This window comes from Podarcis erhardii, assembly GCF_964252035.2.
Source record: "Podarcis erhardii genome assembly, chromosome: 4".
Taxonomy (NCBI): domain Eukaryota; kingdom Metazoa; phylum Chordata; class Lepidosauria; order Squamata; family Lacertidae; genus Podarcis; species Podarcis erhardii.
Window position 1 is genome coordinate 40,623,491 of NC_138508.1, and position 27,920 is coordinate 40,651,410.

At 41.0% G+C, this 27,920-nt stretch overlaps 2 protein-coding genes and 1 long non-coding RNA gene across 9 annotated transcripts in view; 1 reads left to right on the top strand and 2 right to left on the bottom strand.

Annotated features, from left to right (window-relative positions):
* Nucleotides 1-14,579, bottom strand: part of PROS1 (protein S) — a 32,941-nt gene extending 18,362 nt beyond the window's left edge. Inside the window, exons 1-4 of the mRNA XM_081859710.1 lie at nucleotides 14,380-14,579; nucleotides 7,659-7,816; nucleotides 5,254-5,278; nucleotides 803-889 (exon numbers count right to left, since the gene is read on the bottom strand). Of these exons, the coding sequence (XP_081715836.1) occupies nucleotides 803-889; nucleotides 5,254-5,278; nucleotides 7,659-7,816; nucleotides 14,380-14,458 (349 nt within the window). The 5' untranslated portion in view covers nucleotides 14,459-14,579. The remainder of the gene's footprint in view (nucleotides 1-802; nucleotides 890-5,253; nucleotides 5,279-7,658; nucleotides 7,817-14,379) is intronic.
* The window catches only part of LOC309340784, a 393,472-nt gene that overhangs the window by 21,040 nt on the left and 344,512 nt on the right, over nucleotides 1-27,920 (bottom strand). The gene's annotated exons all lie outside the window — the stretch shown is intronic.
* The window catches only part of ARL13B (ARF like GTPase 13B), a 44,349-nt gene continuing 33,121 nt past the window's right edge, over nucleotides 16,693-27,920 (top strand). For 2 of the 6 annotated variants that reach the window (XM_081859750.1, XM_081859752.1), the window contains exons 1-4: nucleotides 16,700-16,858; nucleotides 17,430-17,590; nucleotides 18,991-19,061; nucleotides 21,999-22,248. In XM_081859750.1, the coding sequence (XP_081715876.1) occupies nucleotides 17,532-17,590; nucleotides 18,991-19,061; nucleotides 21,999-22,248 (380 nt within the window). In that variant the 5' untranslated portion in view covers nucleotides 16,700-16,858; nucleotides 17,430-17,531. The other 4 variants (XM_081859747.1, XM_081859751.1, XM_081859749.1 and 1 more) reach the window with 4 other exon arrangements.

Sequence of the window (27,920 nt, forward strand, 5' to 3'; positions counted from 1 at the left end):
AGCCCTCAACATTTGCGGTAGCCCTGTTAAGGGAGATGTCGTCCCTCTCAGAGTACTATGCCTCAGACTTCACATGCACACCACAGCCCAGTTCCTCAACCCCATGATGAAAATAAACTCTGGGACTTTGTGGTCAAAGTTCTTAGATACCCAGTCAAAGAAGACTTCTTGCAGAGGGCAAGGAGAGCTAAGATGGGGCCAAAACAGTGATAAAATCATGAAATTTCCTGACTACATGAAGGAGGCCTAGGAGACATTTTCTGCTGCAGAAACACAGCTCAAGAGCACAGCATCATACTGAATTATCTTCATTAAATTTCCTACACTTTTCCGAATCAGCATTAATAGGAGAGTCCAGTCCTTTTAGGTCCCCAATGTGGCTGAAGACTTCCTCAGCAGCACTTGCAAAGTTCTATGCTATGCCTCAGAATAAAGGTCAAGTTCTCTTCTTGCTGGAAAAGCCCTGGAGAAACTGAGTCTGTGTAGACATTACTGGCTTAAACCGCAGCTGCGTCATTCTTTTCCACAATTTGGATTGAATACGGTTTTGAGGAAAGCACATCCAAGGGCAGCAATGCACAAGAAATGACAGGATAGATATGGTTCCTGACTAATGCTGAGCACACTGGAAGCAGAGTAAACAGAGAGGCGGGTTGGGTTTATACAACATGAGTAACTGTGTTATCTGCAATCTGTATTTCTGGTAGACCAACTGGTGTCAGTTACAAGAAAGGCTGGGACAGAAAAAATAAAGGTACCTCTCAACTCAGGAGGTATGGTATACATAACCACAAATGCTTACCTTTTACACAGGACCTCAGGTCAGCTGGAATCCCAGAAGTCTGTAATGGACTTGTGAAAATTTCCGTTCGAAATGAAGCCAGGCAGTCTGTGGAAGCACAAGCCATTTTAGATGTTTATTTATTTACTATATTTATAGGCTGCTTTACAGGGCTGTCCCTCTCGAGGAAAATCAAGCTGCATATTGAAAGACAGTAATCACTACAACCACAATCTACTATTCTAAAGATTCTTAAGGATGGTGTTCCATACTCAGCTAAATCACAGTGAAGGAATTCTGGCATTGTCTTGCTTCAGACTGTAGAGGACTATTGGTGAGTTGCAGGGAGGTGTTTTTTTTAAAAGGCTCTCCCACATCCCACATACAAAATGTGTTTGAAGTAGCTTTCTCCATTCCATGCTGGCTTTTCATGTGCACAGGTAACAATAAGGTTGTTTTCTGCTGCTCCAGAGAAGCGGACACGGAGCAATGGTTCCAAACTACAAGAAAAAAGATTCCACCTAAACATTAGGAAGAACTTCCTGACAGTAAGAGCTGTTTGACAGTGGAATTTGCTGCCAAGGAGTGTGGTGGAGTCTCCTTCTTTGGAGGTCTTTAAGCAGAGGCTTGACAACCATATGTCAGGAGTGCTCTGATGGTGTTTCCTGCTTGGCAGGGGGTTGGACTCGATGGCCCTTGTGGTCTCTTCCAACTCTATGATTCTATGATTCTATGAATAAAAAACCTTGAGCCTCCACCTGTAGACTGAACGTGAAATAGTAGAACCTGTGATTTTGCTGTTTGCGCAGCTCAGGGCTCATCCGCACTTCTGTTTGTGCTGTGATTTCTTGGCACAAGTCTGTGATTTGTGGGCATGGGTCTAAGCGGGTTTCCCTGGGGAAAGGGGCAGGACAAAAAATCAACAATGCTCAGACCCATGCCTACAAATCACAGACCTGTGCCTAGAAATTGTGGCACAGATGGAAGTCCTGTCAGAATCAGAAGAGGCACATTTCTTTTTCATTACAAAAGAGGTCATAGGACTGGAAGAAAATGAAGGCCACCCAGATGTTCAGACTAAGTTCCTTCAGGCACTAGAAATCTATAAGAGCTAGTGATGGGTAGCATATTTTGCTAGAGCTCAAATAATATTATACTCTTTAGCAGTGCTTTTCCCCCAATGGGTACTCCAGGGTACACAGTACCAGCACCTCTTTTTTGTTGTTGTTAAAAAGTGTGGCACTTGCTGTGACAACTTCATGGCAAGTACTGGCACCTATTTTTTCCAGAAAAAAGCACTGCTCTTTAGTGGTAAAGTTATGTAACATTGTTTCGGTACTCCATATCTAACTATTTCTGCCTGGTTTCACAACTGATAGCAATCTGATTCTGGCAAAAAACAAAATACCAAATGTGCTAAATACAATTAAACCATTATTATTTTTTATTTTTTAAAAAAGCATGTCAAGACAGTACAACATTATAGTGCGGCCACCAACAGAAAGCTGACAAATCACTCCCAGGTACAGAAGGTGGGTGTAGACAAGGAATACGATTCCTCAAGCATAAAAAGAGTGCTTTATGCTGTACAGGGAAGGAAAGAAGGAGAAATCTCAGAGTAATCAGCCATTACAGCCCCAAAACTGGCTAGTATTGCAACAATCCTAAACACATTTACCTTGAAAGTCCAAGCAAAGATGCCCAAAATATTGGGAAATATTAGAAAAAGATGGAGACAATTGGAAATTGCAGAGTTTGGAGAAAATGAAGGATAAGGTGCGAGACTGGTTACATTACGCTCAGATTAAAGAAGTTTTTAAAAATGACAAAAAGTTAGGGTTCCAGGTGGAGAAATCGAAGTTAGAAACAGAATTGTTAGAACCAAAGACTAAGGTACTATCTAGAATGTATAACTTGCTGTTAAAATGGAATACACAAGACGAAATGGTTAAATCGGCTATGATAAAGTGGGTGCAGGACATTGGGCATAATATTATGTTTGAGGATTGGGAAAGGTTGTGGACCACTGGGCTGAACTTCACCGCATGTAATGCTCTGAAGAAAAATATAATGAAAATGATATATAGATGGTACATGACCCCAGTTAAACTTGCCAAAATATACCATTCGTCTGATAATAAATGTTGGAAATGTAAAGAAAATGAAGGAACATTCTTTCACCTCTGGTGGACATGCCCTAAGGTGAAGGCCTTCTGGGAAATGATATATAATGAGCTGAAAAAGGTATTTAAGTATACCTTCACTAAGAAACCAGAGGCCTTCCTTCTGGGTATTGTCGGCCAGAAGGTGCTAAAGAAGGACCGAACATTCTTTATGTATGCAACAACGGCAGCAAGGATACTCATCGCAAAAAACTGGAAAACTCAAGATCTACCCACACTGGAAGAGTGGCAGATGCAGCTGATGGACTATATGCAACTGGCCGAGATGACTGGCAGAATCCGAGACCTGGGAGAAGAGAAGATGGAGGAAGACTGGAAGAAATTTAAGATGTATCTACAAAAACATTGTAATTTGGTTGAATGTTAAGAAGGATGCTAGATTATAAAAAATCGGCCACCACTAAATTAGATTTAAATTTGATGATAAGTGAGACTAAAGAAAATATAAATTTTTTTGGAAGAATTGCTAGATTATATTTGAATGAGTGGACATGAGATTGTAAACAAGTTGATAATTTGTTTGGAAAAAACTTTTAACGATGTAAATGGGAGCGGGAGACGCGAGGGAGTCCAAAGAAGTGATGAAACTATGTTTGTGACAGAAGTAAGATTGTTTATTATTTGTGCATTTATATTTAAAAACTTTAATAAATATTTATTAAAAAAAAAAAAGTCCCAGCTAAGATTACTGTGACGAATGCCTTGCAAGACGAAAAACTCGCTAGACGAAAGGGTTTTCCATTTTTCGAGGTGCTTCGCAAGACGAATTTCCCTATGGGCTTGCTTCGCAAGACGAAAACATCTTGCGAGTTTGCTTCCTTTTTCGTAAAACCGTTAATACCCGGGGAATCCACGCTCCGCAAGACGAAAAAATAGCAAGACGAAGCAACTCGCGGAACGAATTAATTTCATCTTGCGAGGCACCACTGTATTTCATATTGTTCATTGAATCAGGCAGCAAAAGACAGCAACACCTGGCTTGCTGCCATTTCATGTGTCCCTCAATGCCTTTAGATCAATCCCCATACTGCTAGGCCTACTGTGGAATGAGACACAGCCACAAAGCTGCTGCTTTAATTATCTGGACAAAAAATAAGTGGTCCTGCCCTTCTGTCCCAGGAATGTGACCTCCGGGGCAGCTAAGGTTACAGTACAACCATCTAAAATCACACCAACAAAAAGCAATATCTTTCAGCCTGAATGTCACTCGATAATCAAACTTTGCCAGTAGCAAAGGCCTGTTGAAAGAGCAGCTTTTTTTTTGCTTTTTTGCAGAAGGCAGGGAGGAAAGAGGTCAGACAGGTTTCCAGGGGAAGGTGTTTTGGAATCAACAAAAATGTCCCCATTTATGCCAGATGCTTACTCTGATGACCACAAGGAAACTCATATGGAAGGAAGTTGCCAAGGTAACTATTTCAACTTGTAGGTCCCATTTCATGAATCTTTCCCATCTGATTGCCACCACATGGGAAAAGCATGTGGAAAGCATGTGTGGGTGGGTGGGAGTATTGCACCTGCCAGGCCTCCTCAGCCATTCTGGGCAGCTCCCAACAGAATATTAAAAACATGATAAAATATCAAACATTAAAAACTTCCCTAAACCAGGCTGCCTGCAGATGTCTTCTAAAAGTCAGATAATTGTGTATTTCCTTGACATCTGGTGGGAGGGCGTTCCACAGGCCGGGTGCCACTACCAAGAAGGTCCTCTGCCTGGTTCCCTGTAACCTCACTTCTTGCAGTGAGGGAACCACCAGAAGGCCCACGGAGCTGGACCTCAGTGTCTGGGCTGAACAATGGGGGTGGAGACGCTCCTTCAGGTATACTGGGCCGAGGCCTTTGGCGAGCTCTTTAGTCAGTCATCTTTCAATGACAGAATTGCTCCCAAGAAAAGTTTCAGATGCAGTTTCTTTCTCCATATAATTGCTATTGCAGACAGAAGCTAGAATGCAGGGCAGTGGGTGATCTCATAGGGAGATGCTAGCCTTGCTGGATTGAAGAAAATATGGCATTAACAGAGGACAGTTCTGTGCTGTGCACCCTGCTCTCAATGAAAAACATCCCATATAGTGTCACAGTGGGGCAGCTATAATGGGAGATGCTGCCCACACAGACGAGTCCTTATATGCTTTGCAAATATAATCACATTAAGCAGTCTCACTGACTGCAAACCATTTCATTGCAGCCACCTTCCAATTTTCTCCTAAAATCTTTTAAAGAAAAAATGTTGTTTTTTTGCCATCTAAATGTTAAATAAGTAAATAAATTTGCACTTTTTAAAATGAAACTTACCTAAATATCGGGGGTAGAAATAATCCTGTGTTTAAAAAGAAAAAGGAAGAAAGACAGATCCCATTAGAATGTAAATCACATAGGAGAAACAGCTTAATTGTTTGCACTGCTTAGGATGATAATTAAAATTTGCTTGTAATGTAACTGTAATAGGTCATAAAGAAATTGATTTTATCCATTTTTAGTATTTGCTGCTTGTTTAATAGTTTAATTAAATTATTTTTAATGCAACTCACAAAATATTTATTAAGTAAAGTGCGGCAAAACAGCCTAACTTTGAAAATACTTCTTGAGGAGCCAACAAACTGAGATCAGGTTATCCTTTCTAATTATGTGGCTAAGAACCTGTAACTGAGCTCAATATTCAATCTCATTTGTGATTTCAGAGAACAAGATGGCTGCATCTTTGCTTGGTTACTCTACAACCTGGAGGTTCCATAATTTTAAGGTCATACCTTAAAGACATCAATGTATACTCTGTATAGTCTGAGATCATGGTCAAGTGCTAAGGGCCACCTGACATCATCATAATAATAATAATAATAATAATAATAATAATAATAATATACTGTATTTATTGCTCTATAAGACTCACTTTTTCTCTCCTAAAAAGTAAGGGGAAATGTGTGTGCGTCTTATAGAGTGAATGCAGGCTGCACAGCTATCCCAGAAGCCAGAAGAGCAAGAGGGATTGCTGCTTTCACTGCGCAGCAATCCCTCTTGCTGTTCTGGCTTCTGAGATTCAGAATATTTTTTTTCCTGTTTTCCTCCTCCAAAAAACTAGGTGCATCTTGTGGTCTGGTGAGTCTTATACAGTGAAAAATACGGTGAGTGTGAGAGTGAGAGAGAGAGAGAGAGAGAGAGAGAGTGAGTGTGTGTGTGTGTGTGTGTGTGTGTGTGTGTATATATATATATATATGCTTTCGTAGCATATATATATATATATATATATGCTTTTTTGGTGCATATATATATGCACCAAAACCTGCATATATATATATATATATATATATATATATATATATATATATATATATACACACACCACCCATCTGACTGGGTTGCCCCAGCCATTCTGAGCAGCTTCCAGCAAATCTCTATCAAAGTGGAACAGGAGTGAAGATGAAATATGAGCAATAATTAAATGACACAAGAGCCTTATAAAGAGCAGTATAAATCTGAACAAAAGCCATAATATGGAGAAATCCCATATACCGTCACTTGCTTGATGATGTGAAAGTGTACATAGGAATTGGATATACTATTCAAACCCTAAACAAAGGCTCCTAGTATTTAGGTTTGCTGTAAAATTCAGAATAGTGTATAAATATGTGCTTAATGATAGCTGTAAAATAACTGTATGTACACATATTGAACATTAGAAGGGAATGTTACTGGCTGCCCTTACACTGCCAGGCTTGGTTCAAGTTTCTTGCATTAATTTACAAGACCCTTAACAACTTGGGAACAGCATACCTCAGAATGTCCTGCGCTCTCACCAAGGTATTTTGGGGAGTCACTGTTAGTGGTCCCCTGTGGCTTAGATACATGGCTCATATCCATCAGGAGCCACACATGCACTATTGTGGGCTCAATTTTGTCAGACTCCCTTCCAGTTAAAGTCAGATATTTCTCCTCCATGTTAAACATCCAGTGCTTATCAAATGCTTACTGAAGGCTTACTGAATTGAATTCTGATTTTATAGTATTACCGGTAACTCGTTTTTAGTCTTATTGTACACCAGTTAGAGACAACTGTGATTAACTGGTATACAAATTGTTGAAATAAATAAATAAAAGTTCTGCCTTGGTCACACCACACCTGGAGTACTGTGTCCAGTTCTGGGCAGCCCACTTTAAGAAGGATATTGACAAGCTAGAATGTTTGCAGAAGAGGGTGACCAAGATGACCAAAGGTCTGGAAACCAAGCCCTATGAGGAACGGTTGAGAGAGCTGGGTATGTTTAACCTGGAAAAGAGGAGACTGAGAGGAGATGTGATACCCATCTTCAAATATTTAAAGGACTGTCAACATGGAGGATGGAGCACACTTGTTTCCTCCTGCTCTGGAAACCAAAGGTTTCATGTTACAAGAAAGGAGATTCTGACTCCCCATCATGAAGAACTTTCTGATGGTAAGAGTTGTTCAGCAGTGGAACATACTCCTTTGGAAGGTGGTGGCCATTGCTTCACTGGAGGTTTTGAAGCAGAGATTGGATGACCATCTGTTGTGGATGCTTCAGTTTAGATTCCTGCTTGCAGGGGGTTGGACTAGACAACCCTCAAGGTCCCTTTCAATTCTACAATTCTATGATTCTATAAATCACAAAAGCAGGCTATGCTTTACCAAGACTACTTGCCACCCTTAGTAACTGGAAACTGTCCATAGCCTTAAGAGCGCTTACCGTTTCAGGGTTATTTTCAAAGACCTCTCTGGCTTCTTCCTTGTTACAGTATTCTTCAATGCACTCCCGCTCCAAATTCCCCTTCTTGCTTTCTTCCATAAAGGAGTTTGCTCGACGTTTTCTGGCAAGAAACTCTGATGCATGATGCTCAGATAAAACTTAAAAAACAACAACAAGCATTTTGCATGTAAGAGGCTCTGCTGTGCAACCAAGCAATGTCTTAGATTATAACAAAGATTTAAAGTTAAGATTTTGGTGGCCACATGGACCACTATTAAAGCAGTATAACTAATTAAATGTCAGCATTGCTTTGTTTTTGTGTGTGTGTGCTAAAAATCCTAACCCATTGAGAACCTGATAAACATACTAAGAACACAACAAATTCCTGATAAAGCCAGCTGGGATAATTAAGAATGAACCTACAGAGTGCCATGAAGATTGGAAAATCTTCCAGAGAAGCAGCCAGTTTCTGGCCTAGTCAATTTCACATGGCTACAGAATTCTCGTTTCCAGGCAGTTAGACGTGAAACTAAGTAGACCTGAAGATGCCTTTCAGGACAGCAGCAAGCGGGAACCCTCCATACATCCTCAATGGAACAGACACCATACATTTAAAGCACCTGGCTTTCACCAAAGTGTACTGGTAGCTGTAGCTTGTTAGAGGTGCTGAGAATTGTAGCTAAACTACAGTTTCCATGATTCTTTGAGGGAAGCCATGTGCTTTAAATGAACAGTGTGGTTGGGAACAGGGCAGTGGGGCCCAATAGCCTAGCAAGTTTCCAGCACCTATAACCTGTCATTTCATTTCATACAGAAAGTATCATGGTGACCAGGCTCCTCATGCGAGGCGCATCCACATATGAGAAAACACTGGCCACATCCATGCCACACTAACAGTCATGGAGAATCTTGGGAACTGTAGTTTCTTACGGGCACACAGATATGTAGGCCTGGGGGATTAGCACTACAGTTCCCAGGGTTCTTTGGGGGAAAACCATAACTGTTAAAGTGGTATAAGAGTTCTTGAAGTACAGTATATGGTGCGGATGTGACCACTGTGAAAAAAATAGCCACTCTTGAGTTTCCCCTGGCTCAGGCTGGGGGATAAACCGGGCAGGGGATAGTTGGTTTATCCTGGTAATTAGGCAACCATCTATACATAAGGAAAGGTAGTACTCTGGTTTTAAGCACCATCTTTCATTTGCAATCCCCTCTAATAGTAAACACAGGGGGCTGAGCACCAGCAGAAAAGGAGCCAGAAGACCAGCCACTGAAAACTATGAGAGTGGTATCAAATTGGGGGAACCTTGAGATTGCGAAAGTACAAGAAATAAGGATCACCCCACCCCTTAAAAACAACAACAACAGCCCAATGAGCACTGAACTGTTTAGCTGCCACAGACTATTGAGTGCTAGATAGAAAATGGCATGGAATGGGGTGCCCCTCTGCAGCAAGTTTATCCACCTACTTACCTACTCTACCAATGGATTGTCACTGAACAGTTGCTTGTGTTAGTTATATGTCAAAATGATAGAGAGGATAACTTTAAGAATACTTAAATAAGCTGTTTTGGAGAGAATCTGCAAGCAATGAAGCCTGTGCAGCAGGAATGAACAAGCTCACTTTCCCACATACTGTTGAGTACTGGGCAGGGATGTATAAAAGAGGCCCCTGACAGCAGAGACTGATTGGCATGCAAAGCACTCCAGGGAGAGAACAAGGACACTGCAGCTAAACTAGGCTCAACTTCTTCCTACTGGCTTGGACTGGACTGGTCTGTGGGTATTGATATGTATATGTGAGAAGGGTTAAAAAGATTGGACATTTCTGACTAGATGACTGGGTAAAATGAACAAAATATTGAAATAGCCTAGTTATGCAGCTTTGTATACCTGAGACACAACTGAGTAAAGAAAATACTACATTGGCAAATACAAAAACAGCAGATTTATGCCTGTACAACTGCACAGCAAGACCATTCCATAGTTGTGTCTGTAATGTGGGATTATCTGGAACTGTGCATTCTTTCCATATTTTTGCCTTGTTAATAACGTCCTGTGATTAAAATCCAAGTAGTGAATAGGCAGGAAGGTGACTAGTAAAAAACTTCCATAGCTCTATGTAAATTTTAGTAGACTCTTCTTGGTATGGTTTTTTAGACTAGAACTCAAGTTATTTTTTAAAAAAATTAAAAGTTATAAAATTAGTAAATGAATGTGCTTATATCTGTAGGATATACCGGTAATTACATGGCTTATAATATAGCACTAGCAAAATGTGCACACCAGTGTTTACTAAGAAACAAACAAACAAACACTGCCACCTAAAACTAAGTAATAAAATGATCTGTTGAGCTTTCCTGGGGAGGGTGTAGCATAACTTCAATACCACTAGCACTTCTTCAAGCACTAAAATCTTATATTCCTGACAGAGGGAACATGCAGCAATATATCATACAAGTGGGCCTACAATAGATAGTTATGGAGTGCTTCTATTCAGGGTACCAGACATGACTTTCCCAAAGACACACCATCCCACCATTACCGCCTGGTTTTATATTCCCTATCCCACAACAAACACTCAGCATCCTGTGGCCACTGCTTTGAGCTGTTTTGGGGTGTCTCATCTCCCTGGTTAGACTTTCTCCCTCTGTATGTTTTTTAAACTTCTGCAAAGCTTGAGTTTCTCTGAACCCTGCTGTGAATGGTGCTGTTTTGGTTACTTAAGGAACAAAAGGTTACTTAAGGAACAAAAAATATATACAGTGGTACCTCAGGTTAAGTACTTGATTCGTTCTGGAGGTCTGTTCTTAACCTGAAACTGTTCTTAACCTGAAGCACCACTTTAGCTAATGGGGCCTCCTGCTGCCGCCGTGCTGCTGAAGCACGATTTCTGTTCTCATCCTGAAGCAAAGTTCTTAACCCGAGGTACTATTTCTGGGTTAGCGGAGTCTGTAACCTGAAGTGTATGTAACCTGAAGCGTATGTAACCCGAGGTACCACTGTATGTTAGGATACGCAGCTGTAGGATATACAGCAACTGCTGCTAAAAGAGGTATTTTAAAAAATCAATTTTGCTAGTCCGAATGGTTCAGAGCATTTCTCCATAATCAGGAGCATTATTCAGATAACAGACAAGGACAGTAATTTGGATAAACAAGGCTGCATTTCTAAATAAAAATAAAACCCTATTTCAGTGGGACACCTTCTAAACAAATAAGATTTGATTTGGGCCGGGGGGGGTGTTGATCAGGAGCTCAGGGGAGCTGAGTCCCCTTAACTTTTAAAAATTAAATAAATAATTTGAAGGGTGGGTGTCCTGCGGGGGCTGGAACTGATATACCCCCAATGCCTGAGCCCAAAATCAATAAAGTTGTTGCCATTTCTAACCCAGATCACTGTCTGCTATTTAGCCATTGCTGTATGTGTATGGCACTGCGACTGGCCCACAACAAACAAACAAACTTTGTAGTGAGTCCTCCCACCTTTTTTTTACAGAAAAAAAAGCACTGGCTTGGGCTTTAGGAGTTGAAAGTCACTGAAAAGTGATTCATGAATAAGGCTTTTACTGTCAGGGAAAGAAGAAATCTTCCTGCATGTAGGTCATATGTTTCGATTCAAGTGAAAGGAAACTGACCCATTTAGAAGTGCTCCACTGCAATGCAGTGAGGCCTGCAAATCAAATGAGCTTTGGGCCCTTTCCAATCAAAAGTAGAGAGTATATTTATTAATTTCTTACCTATTTGGGAGAATTTCTATACAGCTCAATATAGAAAATGCTAGAAAATGGTACATTTTAAGTAGTGAAAGACCATACAAAATAAAATACAGAAAAAAACTGTACAGTGGTACCTTGGTTTATGAACTCAATCCATTCCGGAAGTCCGTTCTTAAACCGAAACCGTTCTTAAACCAAGGTGCGCTTTCCCTAATGAGGCCTCCCACTGCCGGTGCCCTTCCACCATTCGGCTTCTGTTCTTAGACCGAGGTAAAGTTCACAAACTGGGACACTACTTCTGGTTTTGCGAAGTTCGTAAACCGAATAGTTCGTAAACAAGGCTGTTCTTAAACTGAGGTACCATTGTATAGCATCTTCAATAGTGTGGACAACAAGAGGGCAATAAGAAAGAAAGAGAATAAGAAAGTTCTAACAATTGTCTAAGAAGGATGGGAAACTTGAGTCCTCCAGATGTTGCTGAACTACAACTCCCATCTTCCCTGACCTTTTGCTATGCTGGTTGGGGCTGGTGCAAGTTGAAGTCCAGTCCTGGTCCAAAGCAAAGCACATTGGACACTTGCTGGATATCCAAAAAGAGGGAATTCCACTAAATTAGGGTTGCCATACGCCTGGACATTACCGGGATTTCAATGGCAGAAGTTCAGAGGGAATTTCCAAAATGCAAAAATACCTTGTTCCTGGTGGTTATGGAATGAATGTCAGAGTGGTTATGGGGTGGAACAGTTAAAAGTGCCTCACTTGAAAACTGGAATGCCTGGCACACAGGAAATAAGTGAGTCCTTCAAATACGCTGGTCCCAAATTGTGTACAACTTCAGTATCAGCAAGACCTCAACCTGGCCTAGTAGCACAGTGGCAGCCAGTGCAGTCATTTCAGCAACATTATATGCTGATGACAGGCTGTTCTAGTCGGGAGTCTTGACTGCTGCACTCTGAGCTAGTTGGAGATACCAGAGCAACCAGTAATCGATCTCTGACGTCACCAATGCTTGAACTGCTGTGGATACAAGTTATCCCTGTCCAGGGACAACTGAAGTTGATCAGAGGTACTCCTCGCCACCTATTTGACCTAGCCATCTTTCTCAAGTCAACAGAGCACTTGCTATTGGCTTCCAACGGATATGGACCTCATAGTTCAATAAAACAAAAGTAAAAGTGAAACATTTTATTAGCCCCATGTTCAAATCATTGAATGCTTTGAGTTACAAAAAATTTCCTTCCAGTCCAGATCTTTTGAGGAAAAGCATTTTTTACAGCAGCATGGCATACATTGCACTTTCAAGATATATCTCAGTTCTACTAATACAATTGTAAGTTTTGCACAAGTTGCTTTCTACTTTATAAAAGTCAGTTGGCATTTGCTTGTTGGATCCTTGTCTTTAATTTGTTGAAAATCTGTTTCTGTATTCTGCCAGAAATAATATATCCAGGAAAGCAAATCTATTAAGATTTATAACTTTGAAAAAACTTTTCTATGTACAGCATATCATTTCTGAATGAAAGCAATTCCAATCAAAATGTCCATCAAATAAAAGTATTTTTTCATAGATCGCTGTGAGATGCAGCAGTTCTAATAAAACTTGTCAGACTTCTACAATAAAAATAATAAAACTTTTCTGCTATCTTAAAACACCCCACCAGCTTTCCTAGCTATGTAACATCATTCTTTTAATTTAATTTTAAATCTTAGTTTTGGATTCCAGCGTTGAAAGCAGAGGTAAATTCTGTGTAACTTGAAAGCTAATATTTCTGACATTTTGAACAAGCAATCCTAAACACATTTACCATGGATAACAAATCTCTCCTCATCCTCCTACATTAGGCTAGGGGGGATTGTGGTCATAGGCTATAAAAACGCCTTTCCTTTTTGCCCTCTATTGTAAAAGCTCAGCAACTTCCCCCCCCCCCATTGTGCCATAGTTTAAAACAAACTATGGTTTATTGTGAATGAGCAGTGTGCTGTTGCATACTGCTGAAAAGTTCCTGTGGAGTCCTCCTCTGCTTCTGTTGCTACTACACCAAGAAAAAAACCTTACAAATCCATCATGGTTTGCTTAGAAACAACCCATAAGCGGAGTCCACAGCGTGGTGTGTGCGCATGTGTTAGGAGTATCATGGGAACTTTTGAGCAGCATGCAACAGCACGCTGCTTGTTCACATTAAAACATAATTTGTTTTAATTTAAGCTATGGTTTAAGGTGACAGTCTACGATAGTATACCTCTTTGTGATAAAAAAGCACAGTACTTCAAAAAAAGAAAGAAAGAAAGAAAGAAAGAAAGAAAGAAAGAAAGAAAGAAAACCAAGAATGTAATGGTGAAAGAAAACTGCCAAAATCTCGAACAAAAGAGAACTGACTCTTGATCAGAAAAAGAAACATTATTATTTTTTGTTATCCTGTGTCAGTTATTGCACAAATATTCTGCAGAACAGCATTGTTTTTAAGTGACCTCATTATTTTGCAGTAGTGGAAAACATGTTTAATTGTCAGTATTACTAATTACTTCTTCAGCACATTGATTGCTTCCTAGTCCTTAGCTCTGCTTTGTACAAAAACTGATTGCTTCAGGATGGGGGATGGGGATTTGCTTGAGCAGAACAGGGTCACTTTTCCAACAAGAGCAGCTCTTTACAATCAAAATCAGCATCTCTCAGCCATACCTGATACAAATGAGCCAAATCAAGTTTACAGTTGTCCTCTGCACACATTCTGGAGAGCAAATTTCCTTGAACTCAATGGGATTTACTCCTGAGTAAACACACAAAGAAAACGTGCTGCATCTCTACTATTGCAGAAATTTGTTGGTGCAAAGATACATCCTTCGCACCCTTTTTGTTTTTAGAACGGTTTTGCAATTGTCATTACACACTACAAGCACCCAGCTGGAGCAAGAGGGCACGGGGACACAATTCTGAGTTTCACTGGAAAAGCAAACAAAAACGAACTTTTAACTAAAGTTGGGAATCCAACTGATTTTACTTACATGTCCTAGCTTCAGAGAGAGCGATCGCTGAAATATACAGGCAGGAAATAAACAAGCAAGCCACGCAGTGAAGCCTCATCGTTTGGGGGAGTAGCTGCAGTGGGTTATGTAGGGCGTGTGTATCTGTTGGGGGTTAGGAAGGGGAGGGGGCTATTTGCATTTGCTGACAGGTCGCCTTCTTGCTGCTGCTGCTTCTCTGTTGACACCGTGCCTGGAATCAGGGAGGCAGCAGCAGGGGAAATGTTCAGACCTCCCCCTGCTGCGGGAGGGGAGGGAGAGGAGACTGGCTGGGGGCTGGAATCTGGTTGCATACAGAGGCAGGACATTTCCAGGAAACATTCCTGATGCATTTCACATGGTGGGTAAACAGGAAGCACGGGAGGGAACCTCGAGTCCATATCCAAGAGGCCGTTGAACCTCCCTGGTGCTGGTTTCCAGCAGCTGACTGGGAAAGACGGGGAGTGGGGGGGGGGGAGAGAGAGGAGGGATACAGTATTAGAGACAAAGCTGCCTTTCCATCATATGTTTCTCCACTGTTTCTTTAGCATTGCACTGCATCACCTGCCTTATCCTGCTTTTCTTCAAAGACTGTTGCTTGCCAGGTTGAGTTTATGTTTGACTGGACTTTGGTTTCTATTTATGTATTGATAGCAGCTAGTCTTCAGAAGGTACTGGAGGCAGAGGCTAGCCCATGGGTAGGCAAACTAAGGCCCGGGGGCCGGATTCGGCCCAATCGCCTCCTAAATCCGGCTTGCTATGGTCCGGGAATCAGTGTGTTTTTACATGTGTAGAATGTGTGCTTTTATTTAAAGTACATCTCTGGGTTATTTGTGGGGCATAGGAATTCTTTTTTCCCCTTCCAAAATATAGTCCGGCCCCCCTCAAGGTCTGAGGGACAGTGGACCGGCCCCCTGCTGAAAAGTTTGCTGACCCCTGGTCCACCCACTGCGACTAGCAGTCATTGAGAGCCTCGTCATCCTTGTATCTGTCCTCTTTTAAAGCCATCCGAGATGGTGACCATGACCACTTTCCATGGTAGTGTTTCATTGTTAAAACTATGCTCTGGGCATATTTCTATCTTGCTTTTCTATCCAGGTGCTCAAGGCTGTGTGCGCTTTCCTCCCGTCCCCCTTGTGTAGGCTACGTTTTAAGTTACTGTGTGTACATAATTCCAGTTACAGATAGGTAGCCGTGTTGGTCTGCCATAGTCAAAACAAAATAAAAAAAATTCCTTCCAGTAGCACCTTAAAGACCACCTAAGTTAGTGCTAGGTATGAGCTTTCGTGTGCATGCACACTTCTTCAGATACACTGAGACAGAAGTCACCAGACCCTTCTATATAGTGAGAAGGTGGGGAGGGGTATTACTCAGAAGGGTGGTGGGAATGGGTGATTGGCAGATAGCTATGATGAGCCTGTTGACGACTCTTAACGACTGCAATAGGTCTTACAGGAAAAAGCAAGGGGTGGGAAGGTGAAAAATGGCTTTGTCATGTATAATGAGATAAGAATCCAAGGTCTTTGTTCAGACCAGGTCTCTCCATGGTTTTAAGTTTGGTAATAAGTTGCAATTCAGCAGCTTCTCTTTCCAGTCTATTTCTGAAATTCCTTTGTAATAGAACAGCTACTTTGAGATCTTGTATAGAATGTCCTGGGAGATTGAAGTGTTCTCCTACTGGTTTCTCTGTCTTGTGATTCCTGATGTCAGATTTATGTCCGTTTATCCTGTGTGTACATAAGCCGCCGTTCTTGTCTGTCGATTTGAGGTGGGAATCCAGGGAGGGATCCAATCCACATAGAGCGTACTAGCCCAGGGACTCCTGCTGGCAGGAAGCCCATTCCATATGATGTAGGCATTGGACTTTTAGGGAGGAATTACTATTTATTGGATCACTCCCTGCCTTTCCGCCAAACCTACCTACCTCGCAGGGTTGTTGTGGGACTTAAATGAGAACTATGCGTGGCACCTTGAGTTCCTCGGGCTGAAACATGGGATATAAATGCATTTTTTTTTAAAAAAAGTGTCGACTGGTGGTAACACAGGATTTACGTGCTTGGAGAGAACAGTCTCATACGACGAGAAAGCGCCTCTCAAAAGGCAGCCTTTGCTGCTGCGCATCCGCATCGCGCGCGAGCTCTGGTCACCCTGGAAACCCTTCCCCGCCTCCTTCGCAACTAATGGTCGGCGGGCAGCCGCCAATCCAGCCGCCGCCCGCTCTCCATTGGCTCCTTTCCTTGCCCCCGCCCCCGTTTCCTTCGCTCCGCTCTCCTGGTAACCATTGGAAACCGGCTTGGTTACGCGTCCCTTGCGCGCCCCGCGTCGTTATCGGCCTGCCTCGGGGACCCGAACCAATAAGCGATCTCCCGAGGCGTCACGTGAAAGAGGGGAAGGCGGGGCGAAAGCAGCGGGGGTCACGTGGCTCCGTTGGCAGGGCAGCTCTTGAGAACCGGCGGCCGCTTTGGGGCTCCCGGAGTGACGGGTGAGGCGGAGAAAGGGCGGTTAGCGGGGAGGGAGGGAGGGAGGGAGGGAGGGGCCGGCGAGTCCCGCGCGGCGCCTTCGAAGAGGACGCCCCCCCCCTTCCGCGAGGGTCTGGCTGTGATGGGGAAGCCGGGGGTGGCGGACCTGTCGGTGTGTTGACGTGCTCCTACCCTGAGGCGCTGGTTAAAAGGGGCTCGTAAGGCTCGGGCCCAGTTGCCTTCTGGGCGCCTGGTTAGGGAAACGAGGCTCAAGCCAGTGTGGGGTGCTGGCTAAATATTCCCACAGGTTAAAATACAATGTCTGTGAATATTTTGTATCCATTATCTAGGAATACTGTACTTAGGATCCAGCTTGCTCCTCTTCACTGCCCTACAAAATTGTGTATCTGGCGCGAAGAGATGATGCTCCACTACATTGAAAACAAAACTGCTTTTTTAAACTGCAGCTTTTTCAGTGGGTTAGCCACTTGAAAGCTAGCCTTATAAAAGCTGTTGATTTCTGAGTTGGTTTTGTTATAAGAAAGTTTGGTGATTCATTATTCATTGTATCCCCTCCTCCCTTTTTTATTTTAGGTGTAAGACAGCATCCACGTTGCTCATGTCTTGGAACTCCAGGATCCGTCTACATGCTGCGTCCTTAATTCATTTGGTGTGCTGAATGGCTGTTAGATAGGGATGTATAGTCTGATGGCCAATTGTTGCAACTGGCTAAAGCGGTGGCGAGAACCTGTCAGGTAAATTACTAGACGTTACAACCATCTCCTTTTCAATACCTTGAAGTAGTCTGAAGATTGTAATATGTCTGGCAAGTGTCACAAAGAGGATAAGTATGTCCAGCGCTGTTCTACTTGTGCAGCAGACTTCTGCTTGTGCAAAGGAGCTCTGATTTTCCTACAGGCCACTGCACAAGCTCAAAATTTGTTCCTGGGATCCCTCTAGAGCAGATTTTAGAGTGAATGAGAACACCTTGTGCAGGTGGAGTGCCACTCATGCAGCACTGGATACAACCCAAAGGCTTTAAAAACAACAATAGCACAACCATTTTGAAGTGGCATATTTTTAAAACTGTAAACTGAAGAGAGCAAACAAAATTGGTAACTTTAAATGTGCACTTTGAAAGGGCATGTGGATGTGAAAATACAATAGACCTTTATTAGTGGCATTCATGTCCTTGTTCTTATTCCCCAGTCTTATTTAAAAACTTATTGGAACTGTTTGCAGGTAAAGGTCCCTGTCTCTCTCCATTTTCACTAATCCAGGGTTTTATTTGAACCAGTATTCAGTCTCTGTAGCACTTTCTGCTGGAGATTAGTTCAAGAACAAAGACCTCTGGATATGAGCATGATGTCTTTGTTAACTGGGGGAACATAATCTGTATGTGGAGAAATGTGGTGGTTAAAGGCATGGCAACATGGCACAAGGAAAACCACGACAACATTTCTGTTCAGTGCTACAATTGACATCATCTATCCACATTCATCAAGAGGCAAAAGCAGAATCCCACTTTTTTTTTTTTTTTTTTTTTTTTTGCTGAGAAGCACTGATGTGCTTTTTTTTTTAGCAGAAAATTGATTTCTTCTACCCAACTCAATTTTCAGAGCTTGCTAGTTCTCCCTTGGTACTTTTTCCAGTGCCACAGTATGGCCCAATAAAAACACAGGTATCTGAACATAGCACGAGAGTAAAGCAACACAATGCTCAGAGACATTTCAAAGTTTGTACAAATGTGGGGGGAAAACTTGACAAAAAAACATATTTAAGTACACAGGGAGACCTCTACTTCTTCATATTTATGTAACTGCATCTCAAGATCCCTCTGTGCTCCAAGTCCCTTCTCAAAACTTTCATTTTCCAGGAAGCCTTTGGAGTATCTCCCCTAGTCACACTACCCTATAGTATGAGTAGTTGAAATTTTTTGCATATTCTTCCCCTGTTTTCCCAATGCCTCCATTCCCAACTCTCCATTGCTTCCATGTAAGAATACAGTTACAAATGGTGCTGCATATAAGTAATAGGTACTTGGTGGTGTTGATGATTCTCGAAGATACATTCAATCCCTCCCCCCCTAAAATTCTATATGGCATTCAGTCAGGACAAAGTCTGAAAATATTTTTTCTCTGTATATAATTCAAAGGAGTGTGACATTAATCATGGTGGGTCTTGATAACGCTGGAAAAACAGCAACAGTGAAAGGAATCCAAGGAGGTAAGTAATATCTAAACTATTTTTGTATTTATAAAAATATTAAAATGAGCTTTTTAAAATATTGTTTGCACAGGAGGAATTTTTTTATTTATTGCCCTTGGCTAAAACAAGGCCAAGACTGCAGTCCTAACCTCCGTTATCTGGGAGTAAACGCCACTGAATTCAGTAGATTTACTTCTGTGTAGACATGGTTAGGATTGTGCTGCAAGATACCATATAATGCTAGTACTGTAAATACAAAACTCCCAACTGAATAAAAAAAAAGAATTTGTGTTAATGACTATCCTGTTAAATTATGCTCAGGAAATTTAACACTTTCAGGCATACGTTACAGATGCTGCACTTTGTTACTTGATTAAGGAGGGAACAAATACAAATGATGAGTAACCAAAACCACAGATACAGTGGTACCTCTAGTTGTGAACACCTCTGGATACATATCCTTCGGGTTACTCACACAGCAACCCCGGAAGTAATGGGAAAGGTTTCCGCTGTGCGTGCATGAGCAGAAGCGGGTTACCGCTGCATGTGCAGAAGTGGCGCCTCTGGATGCGAATGTTTCGGGGTTCACATCGACCCCTGGAACTAATTAAATTCGTATCCAGAGGTACCACTGTAGGTCTAGGAAAAGCTATGTAATATAGCACGATAATTGCTTTCTGTTTGATGCTACAGTAGCACTTTTTAAGCTGAATGTGGATTCTTTTCTAGTTGAAAGCAAAACTTTTGTTGTATGGCTGTGCCCCTTCTTTGAATTCTGCTTGGGCTTATATTTGGAGATGCCGTAGGCACTTGGGCTGCAACCTCATGCACTTACCGGGGAACAAGCCTCATTGAAAACAGTTGTGCTTGCTTCTGAGTATGCCTGCGTAGATGGTGCAGTGAATCACTGTCAGAACATCTAACTTTTTTGTGAGCATTGCTTTCATTTGTTTTGTACATCGTTAGCCACATGCACATTTTTAGTGCTTCCAGAGCCTCTGGATATCACTAAAACTTTGGGAGCAATGTAGATGCAAAATGAGGCTGTTACGCTCAAATATATGCACTTCAATATATATTACTATTGCATGTTTCCAAAATAGAGGGTTTACAGACAGTTGTTGGAGAAGACTGGTGCCCCTATCATTGTAGAGAAAAAAAATATTTGTTAGGAGTCACCTTGTGTCATAAAACAGTAGGGAAACATCTTTGGTAAGCATTTGAGGAACTGCTGACATAAATTATTTTTTAATTATAGCACATATATAAAATATCCACATTAATGAGGCATTTCACATATTAGTTTAGGATAGAAAATCAATGGTTCCCTTTTGCCTCCCTCCCCCTTTGTATGTGCAGTAACTCTTATTTGCTGAAATGCACAGTAATGAGCAGACATCAGTAAATTTTACCTAAAAATCAATGTTGTAGGTATTACCTTTTTATGATATTGACTTGTGATATAATTTGGAAAGAAGGAAATTGTATGTGCATAACAAAGTGTTATTCTAATGATATTTTTATATCCCTATTTATAATTGGGAAGGTACCAACAATTTGCCAGATCACCTTTATCCCTTCAACCATAAAAATTTCTTTTAGCATCACTTTCTCGCCTCTGCCAGCTCCAATAAAACAGCATGCAAGCTTAGCATCAAATAAAATTTCTGTTTCAGCTGGGGAGAAGTTTCAGAAGTGTCTGTTCTGAGTGCTTGACAGTTTACTGACATACATGAACACTTTGTTTTGGATGAATCCAGTCCAGAATAACAGTGGATTTTTCATATGTGAAATAGTGAGTATCTTTTCTAGGTGAAAAGATCATATGACTTCAATATGACCCAGATCCAAAGGACCCATGGGCAAGGGCTTTTCATGTTCAGCATCTCAGTGGAAGCTCCTGACAACTGAAAAGTCGTTGTGAATATCAGGGTATTCCTCATTATGGTTCTCAACTGCAACTGGTGAAAATAATAATAATAATAATAATTTATTATTTGTACCCCGCCCATCTGGCTGGGTTTCCCCAGCCACTCTGGGCGGCTTCCATAAAAACCAGAGATACACTAAAATATCACAGATTAAAAACTTCCCTGAACAGGGCTGCCTTAAGATGTCTTCTGAATGTCAGGTAGTTATTTATCGCTTTGACATCTGATGGGAGGGCGTTCCACAAGGCGGGTGCCACTACCGAGAAGGCCCTCTGCCTGGTTCCCTGTAGCTTTGCTTCTCGTAATGAGGGAACCGCCAGAAGGCCCTCGGCGCTGGACCTCAGCGTCCGGGCAGAACGATGGGGGTGGAGAGAAAGGGGTGAAAAGAGAAAGTCACTTCACTTCTCCCCTGCCCTGAAAGCTCTTGGCATGGGCATGGGCATCTTTTGGCACTGTGATGCCTGTAGCTCCAAACAAATTCTCATTCTAGCTTTTCTTGGGTTATGAAGCCCTGACAGAAATCTGGATTGAAATGTGGGAATATGAAATCAAGTGAAACAAGATCATTTTAATATGAGGAGTTTGTCACCCCCCCTGTCCTTATTGGGTTGATTCTTCAAGGGTTCTACTCAGGGTATGGTACCTAGCTCTCTCAGCACATCAATCTCTCTTACCAGATTGATGCATTGCCCCCCACTTCCCTTACATCATCAAAAATAGGCTGGAGAGGAATAACATGTTGGAAATAGGTTTCCCTTTCTCCAAACTTGATCTTGAGTTGGAAAACATTACCCTCTTCTTACCTTTCCTTTATTTGATACTTTGAGGATTATGGTTCCCGATATTCATTTTAAGTGTCTCTCTGTGTGTGCTCACACATGCTTGTGTGTCTGTTAATGTAAAAAAATAATAATACTTTACAATTTGAAAAACCAGTATTCTGTCTTAAAGTGCCCACAGCCCCCCACCCAAAAAGATAAACTGTATCACAAGTGTCTCATAACTTGTTCTTTAATTTCATCAGAGTCCCCAGAGGATGTGGCCCCAACTGTTGGCTTTTCTAAAATTGATCTTAAGCAAGGCCGGTTTGAAGTCACAATCTTTGACTTGGGAGGTGGCAAGAGAATCCGGGCTATCTGGAAGAATTACTATGCTGAATCATATGGGGTAATATTTGTTGTGGATTCCAGTGATGTTGAGAGAATGGAAGAGACAAAAGAAACTATGTCGGAAGTTCTAAAGCATCCCAAGATAGCAGGGAAACCTGTACTGGTGTAAGTAACAAAAATTATTTTAAGTACTGAGCTATAACTTAAATATGTTTCCTAAAACATTGAGTTTGTGATACTACTTTTTCCTTAAGTTGCCTTTAAAGCGGAATATTTTCTTTCCAACCAAACAAGCAGAGAAATTAAATTGTATTGTTCTGCCTTTGCATGTCATTAGAAATGATGGCTTCAATATGGCAGAACTATTGTCTGTGCAAACACTCTTGAAATGAGTTATATAATTTCTGCAAACATTCCATTATTGCCTGTAGTGATAACTCTATAATTGTTTTGACGAATAATGATGTCAACACAAGTAATATGACCCTTGTGTTGTCTAACATAAGCATGTTATTAGCTAACCGTATTAATGAGGTCTCCGTGTTTAACACCAGGGGGTGCAAGTGATGCATTATCAGAAGAACCTGGTGTCTAGAAACTGAAGTTGTCTCATGCATAACTCTGTATCTCGGGATGTGTGCAGGTCCTACTCCAACATGTTCAGTGTAATGATGTAGCAGAAAGTGGATGCACTGCAATTTAGACACCTGCAGAGTAAAATACCCTTCTGCCCTTCTGAACAATATGGTCATGATCCAGCCACAGTGAAGCAGGTTTAAGTCCATTTTAATGTAATGCTAACTTACATGTTCTTAATTCTTCCATTGAAAAAAGTGGGGCTTGATAGTCTGTTTAAATTAGAACTATGTATTTAGAATTAGAATGAAATGAGAAAAGTGACACTCAATAGCAGCTGATAACATTTTGACCTGATAGGGCTGCAACTTTTAATATTGTGTTTTCAGCACAACAGGACTTAATACAGCACTTATTAGAGGGTTTATTAATTGACAGTAAAGTTGTTCTTAAAATATAATTGAACAAATGCCAGACATTTAGAGATTAATTTCATATTGTTTAATTATCAAAAAATCAATGTTTCATGTAATTACTAAAACCGTTAACTTGTTAATTTTTTTGTATTAATTACCCATGGGTAGTATTAATTTTTTGGTAACAAAATAAATTGTATTTGTGTGAAATTTGTGCTATTACAAGGACTTTCTATACTGCATCACCTGTGACCAATCTCACACCCTCTTTCATTTTGCACTCATTGTTCGGACACCAGTTGCATCACCCTAGTTACTCTTCCGGTTGGCAACTTAATTCTGATGACTGTACAAAATAACTGGCAGAGGAAACTGAGCAAACCATCCTGCCAGTTGCAGAGAACACTCTGAATAATCTTTTATCTCTGATGTTGGATTTTTGGAACTCAAATGTGATTCAACTGATGAGGATTTCAGGAAATTCAGTTTGGAAAATTTTTGGTTGAAATATCTCCCTGTATATCCCAAAACAGGAGAAAGGCTCTCCACATCAATATACAATTTATGCCTTAGTGAATCTGATTTTGCTGTGCAACAGACTGGATATTTAAAGTGTTCTAAGATCTGGCTATTTGAAATTTTAAATTTCATGTGCATTTTTTGAATTTTTGGGGGGAATATATATATATACATTTAAAAAGTATTCGTGATTTGTTTTCTTAATTAAGCCCCAAAATACTGTTTATGATTAAAAGTCAGCAATGTTTCAATACTTTCTAAAAATTAAAATGGGGCACCAGATGTGGATATATAATCTGAGAGAGGGCATGGGTTAAAGGTTCAGAAATGCTGCTTTAGAACTCTTTCCACATTTCTTTCTAGGAGCTTCTTGTTTATAGATAAATCCCTACAGGTGAAGATCTTGCCATCAGTTACTTCAATCATTTCATAATAAAAATTGTTCAGAGTTTTGTTTTGGAATGAGTTAGCTATAGCTGCCAGCTGCTATTTTTATTTCTTAACTTAATTATTGAGCTACATATTTGGGGGAGGGAATTGATCATACTCCTAGTCCTACCATCTTCACTTTAGACAACTGAAATACTGACAACATTTTGCTCTAAAACAATTAGGGTGAAATGAATGAAGTTTTGCTTCTAGGCAATTTCTTGTTATGATCCCTTTAAGCTAGTATAAGGTTGTAACTTTAGGATGGATGGTTTTGCAGAAGAATATCTAACCTTTTTTTATTATTATTTCTGGGCCACTATCTAGAATTAGATTTGTTTGTCTCTGTTGAAGTTTCAGTCAATACTTGCTGAAAGTCCATCTGTCTTCACTGGCCACAAAGAGTGAATGTATGTGTGTGTGTGTGTGTGAGAGAGAGAGAGAGAGAGAGAGATGTATGCCTATGTACTTGTATTTCCCTGTGACACATAATAATATACTTACCCGTTACCTCAAAAATCTTTCTGCACCAATTTGGTATAAAGGATTTGGAGGTGACGTGATCTGTCTTACTAGTGACCTATGTTAAATTGTAGAAACTGAGAACTAGCTTGGCTCACCCACTATAATCTAAAAACACTGAAATGGTTGTGAGGTATCAGGCCCATGGATGCCCTCCTCTTTCATACCCGGGGCATAAGCATGAGTAGTTATGTACAAAAGTACATCTTAGTTGTCCATAATATTTTCACTCGAAGTCTTGATGGATGAATATGTTCAACATGTTGATAGCTTTCTTCAATATAAACATACTCTAAATTTCCAAGTTTGTACAAATACTGTATTTTTTTCCAGCTTACCTAGTGCAGCCATCTTTAACATTTTCATACCAAAAGCTCCCTCCTTTAAACCAATAGGTGCAAATTGGCACCCAGTTTTAATTATATGTGCACACGCCTGCCCATCTCCCTCCCTCCCACCATCTCTCACCAAAGGAATTCTGGCAGATACTTAGTGGGCTGAATTTTTCTCTTTCACACCCAAGCTCTACCCTCCATTGCATCTGGTGACCTCTGTTAGGCTCCGCTTTCTTGTAGTTTAATGGCAGATTACTATACCCCAATCTTAGGTAAAATCAGTGCTATTTTTCACTTTTCTATGCCCCTTATTTATCAGATAAGAAAAACAAATGTTAAAGAAGCCCTGAAGGTGGTTTTACTATATTAGTGCATCTCATATGAAGTCAGAAAGAGACTGGTTGTGGGTCCTGATTTAACTAGTTGGACCAATTATTCTAGTGTACGTGTTTGTGCCTTTTAATATATTTTGAACAGACCATATCTGTAGCATTACTTTGCATGCTGTTTAGTGGCACCTAATTGTAAGCCACTGTTGGTTGGAAAGGCATGCTATACATGCCTCCTATTGATAGCATAACACTTACCCCTTAACTGCACCTCTGGCTTGGCTGGGGGAATTAGGATCGTGTTGTTGCACTAAAGCATGCATGGTTGTTGCATTAAAGCATGCACAGTATCTGAATGGACCTGCTGCCTATATGAATCAAAGATATTCTCAGACTAAGTGCTCTTCAGCCAAAAGCCCCTTTTTAAAGTGATCAATATTTGTGAGCACAATCCTAGTAAAACAAGAAAAATACCATTCTGGTATCGAACATAGGAATTTAATATAGAAGGCTTAGTTACAAATACCTATCTGGCTATAAAGCTCTATAGATTACGTCTGGCATTTATATATCAGCCTAAATTATTTCAGAGGGATGTGAGGATTTCAGTGCTGAAAGTTGTAGATAAAAGTGAATACATTCTGAATGTGTGTTCTTGTACTGAATCAGTCAAATATGTTTAGAATTGCAATACCTTTTTAAGGGGATTAGAAGACTTTTAAAAATGTTTATTGATTAAAATCCTATACACAGAAATGAGAGTAAGTCTCATTGAATTCAGTGGGACTTGCTTCTGAGTAATTTCACCAAGATTGTACTAGGAGTTCTCTTCTAAACCATATGGAGCTTTCCATCAGCCAGACTGTATTTTGGAGTCAGCGTTCGAAATTAGCTGAGCGCCAGTCACGTTTTCTGACTGGCAAGTGGCCTTTTGTGACTGGATGATGTCTGGGTGCCACCCTTGGCAACTAACATCTCCCTCTGCCTGGCTGCAGTCAGCTGGTCTGCAGGCACAGCAGCAGCAAAAAAAGGGTGCATTTGTGGGGTGAATCAGCTTCTCCAGGGAGGGAGTTCCAGTGTCTGGGAGCAGCCACCAAGAAGGCCCTTTCCTCCTTTCAGGCATGCCTGTGAAGGTGGTAGGACAGAGAGAAGGGCTTCATTGAAAATCTCAAAACCAGCTCATATTTGTATGAGGGAATACAATCTTTCAGAAAGCTTGGACGTTAAGGGTTTTATAGGTCATAACCAGCACTTCTGGTAAGCTAGGGCCAGTGACACAGAAGAAGGCGGGAGATTTGATGTGCTATTCTGAGATGTGAGACTGTTTATAAATACATTTTGTGGCCTGCAAAAAAATCCACTGTTTACTTCTAGATAGAAACATTTTTGTCCCTCTTGTCCATAAAAATAAACTTAGCTCAATGCTTTTCCGTAATCATAAACAATGTTCTCCTTCAAACGATGTTTGAAGCTTTGTTTTAGATGGGATCCTTGTCACAGTCAGGAAGAGATAAGTGAGTAGCACATCCTTTCAGAAGGGAACTTGTTTACCAAATCACGCAAAAGAATTATTCTGATGGGATGTGTGTGGTGCTGTAACATAGCTCTTATTCTTAAAATTATTTAATTACTCCTGAGTCTGAGGTTTCAAGTGTCTTTTTTGTAGCAATAATGACTAATAATAAAAGCAGAGATTTTTAGGAAGTAAATTCAGCAGTACATCCTGTACTTTTTAAGCAAATGTTCTGAATCGCAGCAACATACAACTTGCAATATTGTAATATGCCAAGGCAAAAATCGTTGTCTGTTTTTTCTGAAAATGTTTAATTGTTTCCCTAGGTTGATGTATGTTCAGTTGCAGGGGAGGGGAAGGTATTGCTAAAGCCAGATACTTCATGTACAGGGCCGGTTAAACAGAACTTTGCCACATAGATTAGGAGATTAGGAGCGGTGGTGAAGTAATAAGTAAGCATGGTTTCTGTACCACTTACATAGTGGTTATTTAAATACTACTGAACCTTCCAAAAAGAGACTCCCGTACCATTGCCGTAATCTATTTCAGGCACTTTTTCTTAGACTCTTTATGCCAGTGAGCGTAAATATCAGTTGCAGCCAGTTATAGTGGATCAAGAATGGTCTCTTACTTGTCTTTGCTTTTGTATATGCCTGTTCCTACAGTGTTGTGGACTATTCCATGCCATGACTATTTTATTTGTCTCCAGTGTCAGTAGGAGGAGTAGGAGTACAGAGTCAGTAGGAGGCAGATCAAAGAGAAGGAGTGTGACTAGGAAAGAATGACTGTCAATAATGTAACAGATGTGTTTTCTGATATCTTTTTGTTTCAGTTCATGTTGGATTACAGTGGTACCTCTGGATGCGAACGGGATCCATTCAGGAGCCCCGTTCGCATCCCGAAGGGAATGCAACCCACATGCGCAGGTTGCAACTCGCCACTTCCACGCATGCACATGACGTTATTTTGAGCACATGCGCGAGCGGCGAAACCTGGAAGAAACACACTCTGTTACTTCTGGGTCTCCATGGAGCGCAACCTGAAAAGGCTTAACCTGAAGCGACTTCAACCCAAGGTATGACTGTATCTTGGTGACCTATAAGCATGTTTAGCTGATAACCATTCCTAGGAACTACATGGCAGTGTTTGTGTCTATGGCTTTCCATGCGCCCATGGCTTTCCATGAATGGGATGCACC